This window comes from Amia ocellicauda, chromosome 22 (genome assembly GCF_036373705.1).
Source record: "Amia ocellicauda isolate fAmiCal2 chromosome 22, fAmiCal2.hap1, whole genome shotgun sequence".
In the NCBI taxonomy this organism is placed as follows: Eukaryota; Metazoa; Chordata; class Actinopteri; order Amiiformes; family Amiidae; genus Amia; species Amia ocellicauda.
Genome location: NC_089871.1, coordinates 11887524 through 11907313, shown reverse-complemented (window position 1 = coordinate 11907313; position 19790 = coordinate 11887524). Strand labels below are relative to the sequence as shown.

General features: G+C 45.4%; 1 protein-coding gene across 2 annotated transcripts in view; it reads right to left on the bottom strand.

Annotated features, from left to right (window-relative positions):
* Window positions 1–16532, bottom strand: part of celf5a (cugbp, Elav-like family member 5a) — a 139869-nt gene extending 123337 nt beyond the window's left edge. For both annotated transcript variants that reach the window (XM_066695561.1, XM_066695562.1), the window contains exons 1-2: window positions 16098–16532; window positions 3965–4047 (exon numbers count right to left, since the gene is read on the bottom strand). In XM_066695561.1, coding sequence (XP_066551658.1) covers window positions 3965–4047; window positions 16098–16458 — 444 coding nt within the window. In that variant the 5' untranslated portion in view covers window positions 16459–16532. The remainder of the gene's footprint in view (window positions 1–3964; window positions 4048–16097) is intronic.
* Window positions 16533–19790: the final 3258 nt, after the last annotated feature.

Here is a 19790-nt window from a genome sequence, read left to right as displayed (position 1 = left end):
GCATGGGCCTGAGGCCTCATGGGTTTTAAGCCCCCAAACAGCAGCCCTCCTTCTGCCTGTGGTGCTGAGGAATGGGGACGGGGACAGGGACAGGTTAGGTATCTGAATGCAGCTTCACGAACCCAAGGCTGTGCCAGCTCCTCTAGAGGAATTCTCCCCCTGCCCTGCGGTGCCTCAGACGTCTCCATCTCATTTACAGGGCAATTAATCCACGGAGGGGAGAGCGCATCCTTGGGTTTTACAAGCTCTGAGGGACAGTGCAGGCAGGTCATTAAATCCGCACACCATTAAGGGCAAAATCAAGAGACTGAAGAAGAAAAAAAAGGTTATTTTATGATTGTTTTGATTATTTATTTATTATTCCACACTCCCGGCGCAGGAACCAGATTTTAAATGACCTAGACCAATTTAGTCACGAATGTGGCCACTGCAGCGACACTTGCGATGGCAGCACACCACCACACCAGCCCTCCCCCTCACCAGCCACCCCCACAGACTCAAAGAGCAGCTCTTTAAAAGCCCTGACCGCGGATTTCAAGGACTGTCTTATTAATAATGGAATTTTGTTTGTTAGTGTTTTGGTTGTTTTGTTTCCCGCAAAGACTTGAATCTCTGAATCAATACGAGGTTTTAAAACTCACAAGCCTGCCTCAGCACGTTTCTTTTAATTTTAACGTTCCCATTCTTTTCAGAGCGATTGGACACCCTGCACCCCACCACCCCTGTTAGTCCAGGGCTGAGTTCTCAAGCCCCAGCAGAGACACTATCGTTGTACCCGCTCTGCTTGGCTTCCTCCAGGACGTCCTTCGGTTTAAGGAAGAAGCTCGGCCTTGAATTAATCCACCTGTCCACGGCACCCTGGGTCTGCAGACTGGAGTGATGAGCAGGTAGATTTGAGTTCCAGGCCCCTGTGTATCGCTGCCCGGCTTCCTCCTCTCTCCTCTCTGCAGAGCAAAGCCAGCTGCCCACCCCCCTATGCAAGGCGCAGCCAGAGCCCAGGGTCCTGCACTGAATTAGTTTAGGTCTAAGAAAGTGCCCATGCAAAACCCTCACCGTGATAAGTGGGGGGGGTGTGTGCGTGGTGATGTGTGCAAGTCAATGGAAACACAATTGAGCAGGGTACACGTATCCGGTGCCCCCAATGATAACAGAAACAGTATTTCATTAATTAAGAACAAAACAATTGGAGATTACTTATATGCATCTATGTATTTATTTATATATTATTCTGATTATTATTGCTTTTTGCATTTTAAAAAAATGTCCATGAGATTACAAAGTACCGTAGTAGAATTTACAACTCAAGCCGACATTCCGCTCTGTTCCCTAATTCCCACCGACACCACCAACCACCACGCAGTCAGACAATGCTGTGCTGTGGCAGCGGGGGCTGGGTGTCGGGCACGCAGGGGGCACATCATGCAGTGAGAGGCTGAGGAGGTGCGTCACATTGCTGAAGCGAGCACCTGGCACAGGACCCAGAGTGCTGTCCGTCACCCCCCCAAAACAGCTGACCGCACCACCGGCAGCACCACCTGTGATGACTGGACAGTATGGACGTGCACACACACGCACACACACACACGCACGCACGCACGCACGCACGCACACGCACGCACACGCACGCACGCACACACTGTCTCTGTTGCATTTACCATTTCCCCAATATCCCCCCACACAGGGAGAAACACATTTAACCAGCTTAACCTCCTCTGATCATTTCTACAGAGCACTGTCTTAGCTGCCGTTGTTAAGACTTAGGGGGGCTATAAACCTCTATTAAATCTCCTTGGTTGTCCCACAATGTCTGATAATATAGTGTGTCGTGTCATTTACCTTAAAAAATATATATATATATGCATACACACACGCAGTCATGGCTCGGCTCCCTCCGTCACCAACTGTTCCACCAAGTTATAGCAGACGCGCAATTATTCACTCACACACACACACAACAGATACCTTTGAGGACATCAATGAGGTGAACAGATCCTGATTATGACAAGCCAGTCATACGTACAGGTTTCTGCAGACGCCCGAACATCGTTTTCCCTGTAATCACAAAGGCATTGCGCAAACAAGCTGCCGCAAAGGGTACTGGGTGAATGAATATGAAAAAGAAAGGGACATGTGCCGGGTCAACAGCAGAGCTCCTCCAGTCTGCTTTGGTCCAAGTCACTAGGATTCCCAACGCAAGCAAAACGCGTCCATAAACCAACTGCTCTGAAGGGGAGTTTGAACACCCTTCCGTCTTTGTCTGCAGCAGGGCGGAGGGGGAAGCGTTAAGGACCGAAACCCAGCCGTTAATAACTCATAACTCCTCTCCTGGGGAATCCTAGTTTACATTAATTACACCGTAGCCTCTGGCAAACTGCATATCAAGCAGTATTTTGCAAACAAACAACTGGCAGGTCTACTTACCATCAGCAGCGAGCAACAGGGGTCGTTTGTGAAAGATTTAGGGGAGGCTGCGTTAGAGGCCAGCACACTCATAAAACAGAGCGGGGGGGGGGGGGGGGGGGGGGCAACGATCAATCAAACAAAAAAGTGCGTTTGCTGCAACAGTGACGGGGCACAGCGCGCAACCTTCGAACCTCTAACCACGGCTGCCCAATCCCGCTCCGAAGCATTTAAACAACCCCTGACACAAATTACCAACATGTTATCTTTCTGGACTGAGTTTTCAAACTAGGTGCACATAAATATAAACCTTTACATACATGCTTTTTTAATCCAATGCTGGACATCCCGGCTCTGAGTTTGAGAAGGAGAAGTGGGAACTGTTAATGGTGTCTATTCAATCCCCATGCTTAACACAGCTAAAGACCGCCCTGAACAGATCCCCTGGCGTTCTTTCAAAGCAACTTTGTGTTCAAATGCTTTTTTAGCAAAGAATGGGGAAAAAAAAAAGCCTCAAGCTTGGCAAAATTGCAGGATGAAAGAAACAAGTTGTTTTCAAGGAATAGCCAGGAATTTGTCAAAGTTACCGGTACAATATTTGCATGTTTAATGTGAAACATGTGCCTTTTGGCTCAGCTAATCCTCCTTTGTCTCATTCCAGAGAAATTGCTTCACCACAGCGTTGATTCCTTTCTGCTTCTCTCTCTTTTTTTTTTTTCAACTTGTCATGAAGGCACCCTGTGTGTTCAGAGCATGTGTGTTAGATGCTGTGGCTTTGCTGTGTTCTGATGGCTGTGAACGGCTCTCGTGAAGGATTGAAGCCGCATAAGTGACTGGCAGAACAGTCCCTCAACGATCTGTAACCTTATGCTACAATCCTGCACAGAACAAATGAGCCAAACTGAGCTCAGTCCGTCGTTCAGACCAGAAGAATTAACCCATGCAAGCCCATATCTTTACAATGATGTCTGCTTGGGTGTACTTTTTTTTTTATATTCTGCCACACACAGGCAAGTAGGTAATAATAGGTTAATAAGTTTATTGAAAGATTTAACAGCTTGATCAAGGCATGCTGTTCAACAGCAATGGGGGGGGGGGTAAATTAATTGTACAAAGTCATTCAACTTGGCAATCTTACATCAGAGAGGATGAGTCCTATTGTGTCCTATTCACCTTGCCTGCATGACCTTGTGAGTTACAGCAGGAACTGGGTTGTACCTGACTTGCATGGAACACCTCAGTTCAGAGCTCCTTATAGGCAGAGTGAAGCACTGTGGCTTCCTGGTGCCGAGGGTTCAACCCAGGGGTGGGCAGCTCTAGTCCCAGGGTACCACTATGGCTCATTTCTCTAAAAGTTCTTTAAATCAGCACCCCGTTTCTGACTGGGGCAGTGATCCAGTTTAAAAGCAAAATGGTGGGTGCAGCAGGGGACAACCCAGAGGAGAGCAGGACCCTTAGGAAGCTCAGGGCTGGCCACCTCTGGCCTGAACAGAAAAATAACAAAAAAAACAGATCAACCCCCAGACAGCAAGAGGGTAATAAGAGTGGTCCAGGTCTGACTTACCCCAGGCAGCGTTTTCTGTTCGTGGAGAGCGTTCTGTGCTTTGATGGCCGACTCCCGGGCGCAGTACGTGAGGAATGCACAGCCTGCGGGAGGAGAGAGAGAGAGAGAGAGAGAGAGAGAGAGATCGAGATCATTATGCTGCCAGCCTTATTCAAACCCATGGACGGCTTGTTTACATTGGGCTATAGGTCCATTGCTCCAACATAAGCCAGTATCGGCTCATGCACCTCAAGCCAACAGTACACAATCACTGCTGGATGCCCTGGCCTGAGCTGGTGGCAGTGCCGCCAAGTGCCAGGCCTTTTGGAGGGGGTTGTGCTCGTCCCATCACAGAGACGGGGCTTCTGCCCTCCAGACGAAGGGGGCCGGGCCAAGGCAGGGCAGGGGGCAACCCTGGGGGGGGACCTGAGCTGGAGCCTCCCCGACAGCACTGTAGATGTCCAGACAAATGAACTGCAGGAGCTGCCACTGCAAGCAGCTCATTAGACACCGGCGGGAGGCTGGGCGACCCAGGATCGTGGTGTGCTGACAGCTAGCCATGTGTTGGGGCGGAGAGGCGTGGGGAGGGAGGGAGGGAGGGAGAAACAAACAGAGGTGAGACGGGGAAAGAGTAAAAGGCGGGAAAAGGAGGGTGAGCACGGGAGATGGGAAGGAGTGAGGGAAGCAGAGGCACAGAGAGAGGAGGGAGGGGAGAGGAGGAGGAGGACCAGGTGTCTCTGTGGCCGACGGGGTTCAGCCCTAATGCTCCTCGGCTAGCCCCCCATCCCCCCAGGGAAGTCACCATATTCTGCTGCTGCAAGGTGGACACACCAGGGGGACACGAGTCTTGGAAGAGCAACGTAAAGCAAGGACATTTTACGGTCGAGCGCGGAAGGCACAATCACTCTGGGAAGAGGTTTTTCAGGGGTCTATTATCTCGCTGCACACACAGACATTAGCATACCCTGCTCTATGGGGCCACGATTAGCTGATTCACACTAAGACTGTAAGGCCATAAACACTGACAGCGGGCTTAGGATTTATTAGCCCGGTTGTCCATGATATTTATCTGTCCATCCATCTTTTTGTTTGTTCCGTTATTTATGTTTACACGACAAAGACCCCGCGGAGATTTATTCTGATTATCTCTGGAGGAGTGCAGGGTGCCGATTGGCCTATCAATGGCTTGATCTGCCCCCACCCCCAAACTGCTCCTCTGTAAATCACGAATTCTGTTCTAAAGCCCAGCTGAAGGTTTTCTACCGATCTTGGCAATCTTATAAGAAACGCGTTACAGCAAAAACAAACCCTAAAAAAGTCGGAAACAATAACTGAATAGATGCATTGATTTGCCCGTATCTCATGTCCCCCCAAGGCTTTGGCTACAATGGCATCTTTGTCCGGGATCATGTTCTTTGGCCGGAGAGTTCGAGTTGTCCTCTGACCATTTGACCCCCTCCATGATCCTACAGGGGTCACAGTTTAACCTTCCGCACACCGCCACTAACCCCAAGTGACCTCCCCGGCAGCCAGAGCGCAATGATTTCTGAAGGCCGTAAAAAATGGAAATCAATGCCGGCAGCTGCATCCCTAGCGCCGCACTTTCCAGTGGCGCTGGCTGTGGTGGTGTTCCCATAATGAGGGTTTCGTTGCTGACATCAAGGAGAGCTCAAAAGGAATCAGAGAACACAGCGAGGTCACACACACAGCACTCGGGTCCCCTCCCTGCCTCAGAGGCGTTTTTCAGACTGTTTGTTCTCTCAAATGTCTCTCAGGCCGTGCACCGAAAGTGTGTCTGAGATGGAAGTAAGGTACACGGAGGACATGCTTTTAATCGATTCCTCTGTAGGCACTGAAACGCATCCAGTGATGTATTTTCGGCACTGCGTTTTACATGTAAACATATTATGCATTCTGCACGGTCCAGATTCAGACTCCCGTGGTATAAAGTGTCTTCACTCAAATCAAATGCAATTGCCATTAAATTATAGGGAGGACACTTCAGTAGCAGTGTTGGAAAAGTCTGTTTTCCAAGAAGTTTAAAAAAAAAGAAAAGAAAAATCAATCAATCAATTAATCAATAAATCTGTGTACAGTGTCCTTTGTCCTTCCTTTGTTTGTTTGCTTGTTTATTTATTTATTGGTTAACCACGGTCCCAAGTCTAAAATGCCAGACCCCGCTCTTTTTGAAAGGAGGTCAGCGCCGTGGCCCTGTGATTGTGAGCGGAACGAGTTGACACAAGCGGTAATTAAAGCGCCGGGCTCAGGGGGACTCGGGGTGCTACTCTTCCTGACAATTTCTATTTGCCGGGTTATTTACTCATGATAAGAATCTCTGCTCTGCTGCCGCTGTGGCTTGGCCACACCGCTCCGCCTGCTTCAGCACTTTACGCATAATCTCCGATGGAGGCAATTCTTGCTGATTGCACTAGTCCTGTGACCTCAGCTCTCTGTGCAACATTGTCCAGCGCCCCCCCCCCCCCCAACACTGCCCTCATTCTTGCTCCCTCAGCCTCAGCACTAATGCAAAAGGACTTTCTTCTCCTTCTCCTATTCTTCTGCTTCTTAACCTCCATTGCGGCTGGCTTGGCATCACGAAAAAACTTAAAAACATTTTAGACCCCCCCCGCCAACACACACGCTCAGACTAAACTGTAGTATAATTGGAGGCTCCAATTGTCTGCCTGCATTGCTGATTTGTTCTTGGGGTGGGGGGGCGGTCTGACCTCTTGCACTACGGGACTAAACATCCAATGCAAGTCTCTGCTTAAGGTGGTGGGATGAGGAACCCAAGCAGGGAACTGGCCACTCACATCCAGGTTGTGTCGCTAATTAATCAGGACCTGGGGGAGGGGGATTCCAAGAAGGTGGAACGTGATTGGTTGAAAGCTGCCAGGGTCAGGTGGTCTAGAGTCAACTGGGGCTTCTTTGGCCGTCGTACACCAGCAAACGCCGTCATTTTAATTCTTATTTTATTGTTGCCCTCAAATCGATGTTTATTAATAATCTCACAAGCTCAGAATGTATTTCAGCGCGGTTGGGGCTCTTCCTCCCCGCACTCACTTGCTGCTCTAATAATAATATTTTAGCTGTCCTGCATAATTGCCCTGTAATGAGTCTGGTGATATGAGCTGTGCACCAGCATAACCTGTAAACCTTAACTGAAGGTTAAGTGAACTTTCAAAAGATTTTAAACTTCTACCTCAGCCCTCCTACCCCTCACATGCCTCAGATAATTTGTGTGTGTGTGTGTATATATATATATATATATATATATACACACATACATACACACATATACACACACACACACACACACACACACACACATCTCTTGTGACACATTTCTAGATTTCCATTGATAAATAACCAAATTTATAACCAATAGTGTTCCAGAACAGTTCCCAGTGGTGGCTCTTGGGACCCCATGTCCTGCTGGTTTTTGTTCTTTCAAATCCTTAATTGGACTAATAACTGACATAATCAGAGCTTATTAATAATTTAAAACCATTGGAGATGTCAGGTTAAATATAAAAGTATATAAACCACCCAGATTCTCCAAAGTTTTTTTTTATTTAAACCATTCTAAAAGTAGAGTAAAGCAAATGATTAGTTCAATTAAGGTTTCAGGTAATTAACTGAGGGAACCACTGTTCTAGAATGTGAACTGCTTCTAGCGATCGAACTCTAGAGAACCACAGGGCTGTGCTGTTCACCTACAATGCGCGAAACACTTGAGCAAAATACAGGCAGCAGAAAAAGATAATTATATTTAAAAAAAACATTCTTTGTGATATTTCGAATGGCAATCTCAAGCCTTGTTCTCGTTGACAGATGCCGCTGAACTGCATATTAATTATAAGTGCAGATGGGGTCTTTCAAATTAACAGGTGCTAAGATGTTAATTACTCTGTAGTGAAACTCTTGTCCAAATATTAGGTCAGCGTCACAGGCTAGCTCGTATCTGCTTTGCCAGCCCGGAGGAGGAGAGCAGTACGGCGCTGTGCGTGCCAGAGGCGTGGGATTGCGTTCCCAGCCCCAGACTCTCTCCCCCCGCTCTCTCTGCAGGTGAGGGGAAAATCCCAGAGACGCTTTGTGTTTCAGGCACGTCCAAGAAAAAACGAGCTTATGTGAGCATGCCCTACAAAACTCAATGCCCTGGAAAAACACGCCATTAATTTGACTCGAACTCCCCGATGTCGGGAAAGAGGGACTTTCATTTGTAAGCGAAGGAGAGCCAAGGCCGCGGGAGGCTCCTGCATACCAGTGCATTCACGGCAACCGCCCCCTTCACGCCCCTTCCCCCTGATGAGCTGCGTGCTGCCGAGCCGAGTGTCCGTGTGTGTGGATACGGAGCACATGAAGGCCGCGGCACCCAGGCGGTGTGGCACAGTGAGTGATCTGCGCTGTCTCTACAACACAACGAGGGGGGCAGGGGGATGTTCACTGCCTGTTCTCCGTTGTCTCTGGCTTCCTCTCCTCTCCCCTAACCCTCCCTCCCTGACTCACTCTCTCTCCCACTCTCTCCTCCGTCAGGCTGAGATCTCCACACTGCGAGAGTATTCTTGGGTGGGGGGTGGGGGGGGGGACTGGCAGGCAGACGGCTTGCTGATGTCACGGCAGCAGCACAGAGATGGGTAGATTAACCTATTTTTGGAAATGCCACTAATTCTTTTTATAGCCGGTGTAGAGAAGCTCGCCTCTCCACCAACCACCCTCCCCCCCACCCCCCACGACAGCAAGCTCCGCAAAATAAATCATTTGTTATTTGTGTGTGTGTGTGCATGTAGATAGATGGGTGGATAGATGAATAGATAGGCTTGTTGCTTGTTTTATGGTCAGTAATGAGAGTAGGATATTATATTATTTGTATTATTGTTGTTTTATTGGGCTACCAACCCCCTCCCCCTTCTGTCCATTTGTATTTTCTCTGTGTTGCTCGTTTTATACACAGTCCAGCTGTGTGTGTGTGTGTGAGTCTGTGGAGTGTACCTGCAGGAACACCATATAGGTTTAAAAAAAAAAAAAAAGAAAATTAAAATTCTGACTTAAGAAAATACACATAAAAAAAGCCCCAGAGAAATTGGGATTACTGACCTAGATGTATTTTGGTTTTGCTCCTTTTGATGTTCTGGAAAGAAAGAAAGAACGGACGAAAGAAAGAAAAAAAAAATAGAACGAACACAAGCACATGCCAGAACATCATTCTAACTTCGTGTTGCTTCGCATCAAGACTCAATCCCCATACCAGACTGTGGGAAATCAAATGCTATTTTCTTATCAGCCTCCCACAGTGTTTCAAATTTTTCCATTAACTCAAATTAAATACAATCCAATAGTCCTGATCATGAAGTGGGTAGAAGCTAAGGGGGAGGGGCAGGGGAGGGCTGGGAGGTTCAAAGGTCGGGGACAAGAACCAAATATGAAATCTGAATAGTGTGTGTCGTGATGTCGCTGTAATAAAAAGCTTTTTCGCCCGACTTCTCCTGAATGCTGCCTTCAAATCAGAGCTGGGATTATAAAAAAATCATATTAAAATCCCTTTATTGTTATTTAATTTCACCCCACAGTAAATCCGCCCGACCCACCCGAGCACCGACACTGTTGTAAAAGCAGATAGTCTCCCTCGAATGGAAATGCCGTCTCTCCCGTCTCTATTCCACAGAGCAGCGCAGTACATTCTGGCCTCTCCTACTGGATCACGACGTCTCCCACAGGAGCACCCCCCACCCCCATCCCTCCTGTTCAAAAGCATCCTGAACTTAAAGGTCAGGTAGTTAAATACTGTAATTTGGCAATCAGGTTACACTGCATGATATACACTATATTGCCAAAAGTTATGGGATGCAGATGCGGCCCTGAGTGTTGAAAAAAAGAAAAGGAAAAAAAAAATTAAACAACCAAATTTAATTGCCAGCCCGTCTATAAATAAAATACAGCTTCACCTTGATTTATCCCTCTTCGTTGGTAGTCTTGCCGTAATGTTTAGCGATGAATCAGCAATCCTTTAACTACAGTAACTGGCACAGGTCCTTGTTAAACAGAGCTCTCATGGTCTCCTGCCCTGTCTTGCCAGGCAGAGCCCAGTCCAAGTCCGACCTGGATGCACAACACACACTACAATGGGAACTCTCTGCCCCAGCACATGGCACAGGAGGGCAGAAGAAGGAGAAAATCTCCGACCCCTCCTGATCCTTTACAATGGTGTATTTCTACTCCTCTACCACATGTACTACCCTCATGCTTGCACCAGACGTCAGCTTTTTCACTTCGCCACGCTTTCACACAGTTGCTGTCCCAAGATCTCAACCAGACTTGCTACCCCTTTACCATAAGGTGGCCCGTCTGCCACAGAAACCGTCTACCAGGGGGAATGGTCATCAAGCAGGTACATCACAAGCCACGCCCCCACGCCCAACACCATCAGGAAGGCCACACGGAGAAACCTCGGTGCCCTCGGTTAGGAAGCAAAAAACAAGCCCCTATCCACCTATATGCCGGAGTCCAAATGGACACAATCAGCTGCAACACCAGCTCAACACTCAGAGGCAATCAACAGCACACAATCACACACACAGGCCTGGTACACACAGCCCTGAAACAAACGTCAGACCCCAGCATGGAAACGCAGTGGCGAAAAGGAGGGGGGTTTGGTCACAATTTCCCAGCCTGGGGAGTGCCACCACTGTCCCTGTCACAAGAGGTGAGGGGAAACAGGCTACAAGCCGTGCGGCAAGGAGGCCTCGACTGCTGTCAAGTGTGTGTAGTGAGGGGTTTGCATCTTTTATGAGGAGACGCTGTTGCTTATTACAATATTTACAGACATCTTCTGTGCTGTGTGGATTGAGGTTTATTATTGCATTAACAGGGTCTGGGTGCTCTATCCCTGCCCAGATGTAAGTCAACATCATTTTTCATAATAAATTATAGATAAATACGGCACTGAGAGCAAAAGGGGGGAGGGGGGAGGGAGAGGGGAAAGGAGGAGGGTCCTATCTGTTCTCAGACAAAGCGTGTTCAGTTCAGAAGGGGTGGAGGTGAAAGGTCACGTGTATGAGTTTAATCAAATAAAATTAGCAATCTGCTGCGAGCCACGGAGCAGTGATTAATAGACATGAAAAGGCAGGGGAGGGGAGCGCATGTTGCTACTGTAGCCATTCTGTATTACAGTCAGCCTTCAACAACGATTGTTAAAACCCTGCATAATGATGGGACGCGGAGTGATGTAAGCAAAGAAACTTATAAAGAAACACGTCTCCTGCTTTAGCCATCAAATAGTGCATATATTCATATATAAGCATATAATAAACTGCTGTAACCACTGAATTACATGTTAACAACACATCTATAACCATTCATTTTAATTGGTTATGGTAAAAATTGCATTTCAATACTTTATTAACCTATAGTTTCATAACTGATTATGATATATGAATATATAGGTAGATAGATATAGATGGATAAATACAGATTTACATGTATTTCCCTTTTCTATACCATTTACTTATTTCATATTTTTTAAATACTTTTTAGAAATTGGGTAGAACATTTCAACTTGGATCAAAAGCTTTAACACTCCACCAGTCATTCTTTCGGAGATAATCAATATCCATATTTCCACAAGAAACTAAAGCAGCTTCCCTTAGTCTGTTATAAATCGTGCTTTATGCTGTGCAGTGTGTCGACAGCATAATTGTGTGTAATTGCGAGACTGTGTGATTGTGAGAGGCACATCTGGGTTGGAGGGGGGGGTTCAAATTGTGACATGAGGGAGTATTCATGCACTGTTATGTCCTGATTCAACTTGCCTGGAGTAAGTCTATTTTTTTTCATTAGCTAATGCATCATGTCGTGTGTGTGTGTGTGTGCACATGCGCGACAGTTTGTGTGTATGTGTGTGTGTACACAGAGGCTGTAGCGTAGGATCGAACCAGGAGTTATAGATTAATTTTTCTCTGTACCCGATGCCAAGGGTAGTCTCGATGGACTTACAAAAACTTCTCGGCCTGTGCTTACTGGCCCCCTCAGAGTCCATGTCATGTTTATGAGCCCCTGTGCAGACACCGCACAGCCCTGTTTCCCTGCTCTGTTATTGCGCTGTCCCTTCACAGACACCATTTATCAGAGGGGGTATAAAAAGAATATTTTAATAAATATTTAATTAGATTATTCCTATGATTTAATGTGCTTCTGCCTCGCTCAGTCTATAGCAATATATCTCGTCCATTTATGAATGCATTAACACAATGATCCCTTGACACTAACTTAATATTGATAACCTGCATAGTCCAGGGAACACAGAGCAACAGTGCTTTCAGTGGGCCGTGCACTCTGCATCCCCCCATCACCCATGTCTCCTTCCACACGCAAGGCAGTCTGTGCGTCGGCAGTGTGTCACCTGTACTCTGTACATACAGCTTGAAGCCGTAGTAGACGCATCCAGGGAAATCCACACACATTGCAATGTTTATTTTATTTTGGGTTGGGGACTACTTTTAAAAAATGGATGGAAGATTGATATTTAACCACTGTGAATTGTTCATCAAAGACATATCACAAGCAATCTTCCAAACTGTATCTTTAAAAAACTGCAAGATTCTGACCTGTCAACAGACAACACTACATTATGAAATAATTATTTTATATATACATTTTTAATTAAAAAAAAACTTTGTATTTCTAAAACCTCTTTATAAGCCTTGGCTGTTGCTGTCAGTGCCTGTGCATGGTACATCAAAATAACAGCGTTTTGCAGCCTGAAATGCAATGCAATTCAAAAGTAATAGCTTCATATAAAAAAAAGTGTAAAAATGTCTTTTAAAAAAAGACTCTATAGTAAATAGATAAACCTATATACAACACACAGAATATGTTAAGGAATTAAGTCCATAAAATACATTCAATTATAATATTAATCATAAAACGCCTTCATAGTTCATGATTGGATGCGCCCAGTTATAAATAAATAGTTTATTTAATTAAATGTTTATCAGAAAAATAGTCTGTACAGACCCTGGCTAAGAGAGTAGCCTAATAAAAACAATAAGAAAACATCAAATAAATTCACGCACAGTAGGAAGAAATCAGGCCTTTTTGGAATATTTATTTTCTGGCTAGTCTGATATTTCTTTATTAAAATTAAACTGTTGGAAACGCTATAAGCCTGGCCACCATGTTACTGACCAGGCAGAGGCAGGGCCGTTCAGACAGTGTCTGTTGTTTCAAAAACAATGCCTTATCTTCCCGAAGGATTAACAACGACTGCAACCGAGGAGACACGTTGGGGAAATAAAGGTGAATGTAAAATGAAGAGGAAGAAAATGGATGTCGTAATCCGACCCACTTCTGTAAACGTGTCGGGCAATTTTAAAATGTCAAGTGGTAGGAATGTAGTATATATTTATGGGGGCGCATCTAATATGTGAATACATTACATCAATGCGCGCTTCGTCTTATGTACAATGCACAAGCACCGTCTGACTTTACAAATCTTGTCACTTTTTTTTCCATTTTGCCTATTTCTCGCTCGAAATCCCTCCGCTTTCCGTGTTTAATAAATGAGCACAGTGTGAACTCGGAGCGGCGCACACCGCTTCACATGCGCGCAGCCGCAGTAGGGCCGAGCCTGTTGCTTTAGTGTGGGATTATATGTGCAGAATCACATGCATGGAAGCTACAGGTTCATCACTTACTGACCTGTGAAGCGTCAGATTCGTCTCTGTTTGGAGAATAAATTAAATGCAGACCTCGAGCACACGTCATCCTATTACTATTTTGTAAATGGTTTAACTAATTATTTAACTATAATATAACAAGCTAAATATGCTATTGTTTCTTTCTCAACTGGTGTCTTCGGGTGACGATTTAGTTGGGAAAGTTAGGGAACAGTGGGTGGCCTGGTATTTTCTTGACCACTTTTTATAATGAAAGGGAAAATGGTTTTACAATCTAACAAGGGAATTCTCGAGCATCACTTGTTATTCCGTTTTATTTAAAAAGGATAGTACTTTTTGCTGCGTAGGTTATCCTCATAAAAAATGCAATAAAAAGAATGAATTAATAAAAAGGGAGCTGACGGTGACAAACTATTGGGAGACGCACAGTAGAGTATTTTAAGAAAATAAATCGACTGAGCCCCAAATTGATTAAGTTGATTAAGTTGATTAGAGCTGTCCTGTCAAGGTGAAACACGGAATATGTGGTTGAAACACTAGCACCAAAGCAGGAGGCGGGGGGTCCATGAACTGAACATGAAATCATGGGAAACGAATTGGTCTCCTCAAGCACTTCCTGTAGCACATATGTCGCATAAATTATGATTTATGTGTATGCATGCATGTATTTTTGATTAATTTGTCAAATATAGGCTAGGCTGCTGGCATTCTTATCGAGGAGAAGAAGAAGTTGTCAAGTCTCGGTTCGGTTACCTACAGGGCAGTGGAGTAGATCCGTTTCTGTGTTGCTTGCATCTCACTTACTGTTACAATGTTCATGACTAAACACAGTGAGTGTGTGTGTGTGTGTGTGTGTGTGTGTGTGTGTGTGTGTGTGTGTGTGTGTGTGTGTGTGTGTGTGTGTGTGTGTGTGTGTGTGTTTGGGGGGGGTACTCAGGTGCATCTCGACTCCTTAGAATAAACTCCGCAGAGCAGCCCGTCTCTGATCGCACTTTAGGCGCCTGTGCGCATATTTAGGCTTTTTATTTACTTCATTCCTCCGAGTTGTGGAGCGATGTCCTGTATTATGCATATACATATATTGTAATGTATGTACTTGTTCATCCGGCCGTGACTCGCAACGGTATGGTGTATAAATACATCCCACTTTAAATATATTCCGACTCAGTATTTGGATGCGCGTTCCTGGGGACCGAATCAGAAATGATTCCTTTATTGGAGCCGATCATGAATGCATGTGTGTCTGCAGCTAAACCTCCGTCGCGGATTGCATAAGGAGTAAACCAATAAAATTGAAAAATATTCCTCCCAGCATAACAGCATGCAATATATGTGTATTGATACATAAAGCACATATTGCCGGGGTTTGGTAATTGGGTCCAGTCTGAGCGCTCCCTACCAGACGTTTTTTATTATTTGTTTTAGGTTAGAAATAAAACAATGCATTAATATTATTATTAACACCAATATTACACACTAATAAAATACTGGTAACACTAATATGTCATCTCGCCCTGGCTTTATTCGCTCTGTCTGGCTTTCTCTTGCATGGCGGCGATACATTGTCTAGACTGGAAGCAGGGAGCGCATATTTATTATGTGTTTACATCCATTAACAGACGGCCGCCCGGTGTCTAGGTGCCTCTTGCACACAACGGTGGCACATTAGATAGATTGTTGCGAGTTCAATCTTGGCTCAAGACAGTTAGTCTATTTCCATCCTTGAAAACGATTTTGCTCTTGAAGTGTGTGCATAAGTATGTGTTTATTATGTACATACGTATATACTATTATGTTTCGTGTTGCTCCAGTCCGTGCGGTACAAAATGAGCAAACTGATAAATGATATTCGCAAAGGATGGGACGAAACGTGCGGCTCTTTAAAAATGCATCTCTCTCTCAGCCTCGGTGCCCCACTTCCCCAGCAAGTCATAAAAATAGAATTGACATAGATGGAGAGGAAAGACGGTTATTTATATATATATATATATTCTTTCCCCTCAGTATTTTTTTTTTAAGAAACAAAATCTCGACCTTATTGATGATGCGCTCATGTTCCTATGTTCCTATTAAATTCCCTTTGTGTTCAACTGCTGATCTGTGATGTTCAGCCACATATGTGCCGGGAGTAGAGCCGCCTATAAATCCAAGAGGAGAACAAACCGACTCCTCCAGCCCGTCTAAAGAAAAGGACACAAAGCACACATCTCAAGGCAACAACGTCTCTCCGAGGTGAGCAGCTGGCTGGCTACCTGTTTAACCCACCCCCAGAAATATGATCTAGTGCGTTTGCACACAGAGAGCGCGGAGGGAGAGGCTTTGATCAGCTCACAATACTACGCGCACTTAACGCCCGAATCCCGCTGAACCATTAAATAAATACATACATACATACATACATACAAACAAGCCAGTGGCGCTTCAGTGTTGAGGTGAATACATATGCATGCATGCATACACACATATATTGAACCCGTTACCTTTGTGCATGCCGGTATATCGGTCCTTCAGGACTGTCAATTCGTGGATTTTCCCAAACTGCTCGAACAGAGGCTTCAGGTCCTTCTCCTCCAGGTTGCGCGGTATCTGTCCGATGAAGAGCTTGATGGCATCTTGGTCTTTCATGTTGCCGCTCTCCGGGTGGATGGAAATGGATTCGGACCCGTTCATGGGTTTCGGGAAGGCGATCGGCGGGTACTGGTGCTGGTGGGGTATCAGAACCACTGGGTGTTGGGTCGCCGCTGCCCCGGGTCCGGTAAAAACCAGGCTAGCGTGGGCTGGGTGTTGGGGTGGCTGTGGCTGCTGCTGTCTCCTTGTTTCACTCTGAGTGAATCTGGCCATCCTGAGAAAGAGGCAGCCTGGATAGTAATGACAACACACACACACACACTGAGAGAGCGAGCACTCAGCTGGAAACCCGGCTCCGTTTCTATCCGACACACAACACACTCGCACACACATAATACGAGGACAGGGAGGGAGGGGAGGGGGGTGACGGAGGAGAAGCAGAAACGGGGAGAGCGGCCCGACTGGTGGCGCCCCCTGTCGGTGAGAAGGGGAAAGCGCGGCTCGGTTTCGGCTTGGAAGGGGGTATATCCCCGGTTGCATAAGCGCTAGGTTTATATTAGTCTGAATAAGAAAACCCAGAGTCTTGTTCTCCTGAAAGATATTGTTTTATTATTGTTGTTATTGTTCAGTTACACACTTACTCTTCTCACAGCATAATGTCAAATGTAAAACTGATTCTCCATCTCCCTCTATAGCGCTTGCTTTTGGCAGCTGATTACGCAGAGACAGGGACTGGAAACGCCACAGGAAAGACTCGGCTGCCCTCCCTGTATTCTGGAGAGGTGTGTTTATTCGAAAGAATCATCCACACTGAGTGACAAACACATCCACACTACACTACAGTGGTGTCATGGTAAGATAAGTAGAAGGTACAGTGGGGGGAAAAAGTATTTGATCCCCTGCTGATTTTGTACGTTTGCCCACTGACAAAGAAATGATCAGTCTATCATTTTAATGGTCGGTGTATTTTAACAGTGAGAGACAGAATAACAGTATTTGACCCCTCCTGACATCCTTGGACAGCTCTTTGGTCTTGGCCATGGTGGAGAGTTTGGAATCTGATTGATTGATTGCTTCTGTGGACAGGTGTCTTTTATACAGGTAACGAGCTGAGATTAGGAGAGTCCCTTTAAGAGAGTGCTCCTAATCTCAGCTCGTTACCTGTATAAAAGACACCTGGGAGACAGAAATCTTGCTGATTGATAGGGGATCAAATACTTATTTCCCTCATTAACATGCAAATCAATTTATAACTTTTTTGAAATGCGTTTTTCTGGATTTGTTTGTTGTTATTCTGTCTCTCACTGTTAAAATACACCTACCATTAAAATTATAGACTGATCATTTCTTTGTCAGTGGGCAAACATACAAAATCAGCAGGGGATCAAATACTTTTTTCCCTCACTGTATATACTATATGGGCCACAGATAAGGCTGGTCACTTTCATCCCCTGCAACACGCCCCTGTTCCATGTGATAAGACCATGTCCCATATACCATGCACATGTCTCATATATCACACCCCTGTTCCATGACATGCCCATGTCCCCTGTGACATGCCTGTGTCTCCTACAACACGTCCCTGTCCCCTATGACAGTAAAGTGCAGAGTGGTGTACTGTGGTCAAAAATAAAACACAATGGTGTTGTGCAGTGTACTGTGGGAGCCTATTAACGCAGTGTTAAATGCTCTACCCCAGCTTAGGATGTCACAGTAACCTCAATCTATCTTGACATAAAATAAGGATACAAAAGTAATGATCGCATTTTTTAATTTTAAATACGCTATAACAGTGACATGATACACACGATTGTGATATAGAGAAAGGGGGACACCAGAGATATAGATATATGAAGGACATAGAGAACTATAGGGGAATTGAAAGCTCTGGGTCTCTGCTTCCTAACGAGCTTCGAACCAGCAACATGCAATTTAATATGGATGAATAAAACGGGTTTCAGTCCAGAAACAAATGATCTACAGAGACAGGCAGGCAGGTTGGTGTAATGATGCATCTGTACCTCCGAAGCGATGACACTGTAGTGTGCAGTTCGGTAGCAAGTATGTAGCTACATGTGCATCAGTCAGTTATCCCTACGTGAGGGCGTTCACAGGGGGCAAGAGTGCAGTCTTTAACATATGTGTAACATTTTACCATGCTTTTACCATGCTGTTAACATGTTACCCTGCATATTACCATAACAATAATCCAGGCGCTTTCCGATTTACGACAGGGTTCCGTCCCTACGCGCTGTCGTAAATCGGTTTTGAACGTATCGGAATTGTATTACTGTGGTAATGCTAAATGTAAAGAGTTGTAACCACATGTTAGCCTATATTTAAACGCATATACTGTATAAACATGTATAAACACAGGGTAACGTACAGTATTTCATATTAAATCTATAAAATACGTCTCTAGGCCTATACACCCACAATTGCCGATATTTAAGGCAGAGATGCTAAGTAACAAAATAAAGACACTTACTCTGTATACTGACGCTGTCTTGCACACGTGTAGGGGCATTTCTGGAGGGGGAAAACGTGAAACTAACTTCAGGACCGTGTTGTACTTCGCCTCGTCCGTCGTAAGTAACGACAGACTCCGAAATTGAACACTGAGGGCGCTTGTCGTAATGGGCTGTGTCGTAAGTACGGAATGTCGTAAATCGAGGGTGACGTAGGTCGCAACGCGCCTGTATATTAATATTATATGTTAACTGATACATACATTAGTCCTACTGCTATCACAGCTATTGCTACAGGTAATTGTAAACCCTTATTTACTAGAGTAACAGGGGAACAATGGGCCGGCAGATCCGTATCCTCTCGCACATGCAGGGCCTGTACAGTAGGTGTGTTTCTGCGGGAGGCGAGTTATTCAGCAGGTAGTTTCTTGCTCCACTGGCTGCTACATCGTGCCTCTCAGCGCCAGTGTGTGGTTTAATCTAGTCTGCTGCGACACGGAAGGCGTTTCCCCTCGATTTCTTCAGGCCGTCATCAACAGCATTGCTCTGCATGGAGATGGTGCGAGCCTGGAGTCTAATGAGCTGTGCCCGACCTTTTTACAACCTGCTCTCCTGCCACTTGCAAGAACACACAGAGGAGAGAGAGAGAGAGAGAGAGAGAGAGAGAGAGAGAGAGAACCACATAGGCCTTTACTTTAAAATCAATAGAGAGATTCAAATGAAGGTAGACATGGCCTTATGGTTACATTTAGCTGGTTTAAAGAGCTCTATATTGAGTTATGTAGCAAAATTGGGCAACAAAAGTAAATTTATAGAAGAAATTGGGGTTTGTGTTTGTGTTGGGGTAAGCGTTTTCTACTGACTTAACTGGATTGTATGTGAATTTGTACGAGCCTTGGTTGAACTGTTGGTGTTGGCAAGGCTTAAAATGTTATAGATAGCCCACTGGTATAACACAACGGTTTCTTGTCCTTTCTGCACTGCAGTATCAGGACCACAGTTTAAAAAAAAGATTCTTTACATTTCCAGACTTCTTGGAGGATCCCACCCGAGTGCCAGACAGCTTTGAAAGAGGAGACATGGTCTTGTATGAACGTACGACTGAACGGTTCTGTTAAACCCCCGTTGCTAACGTCA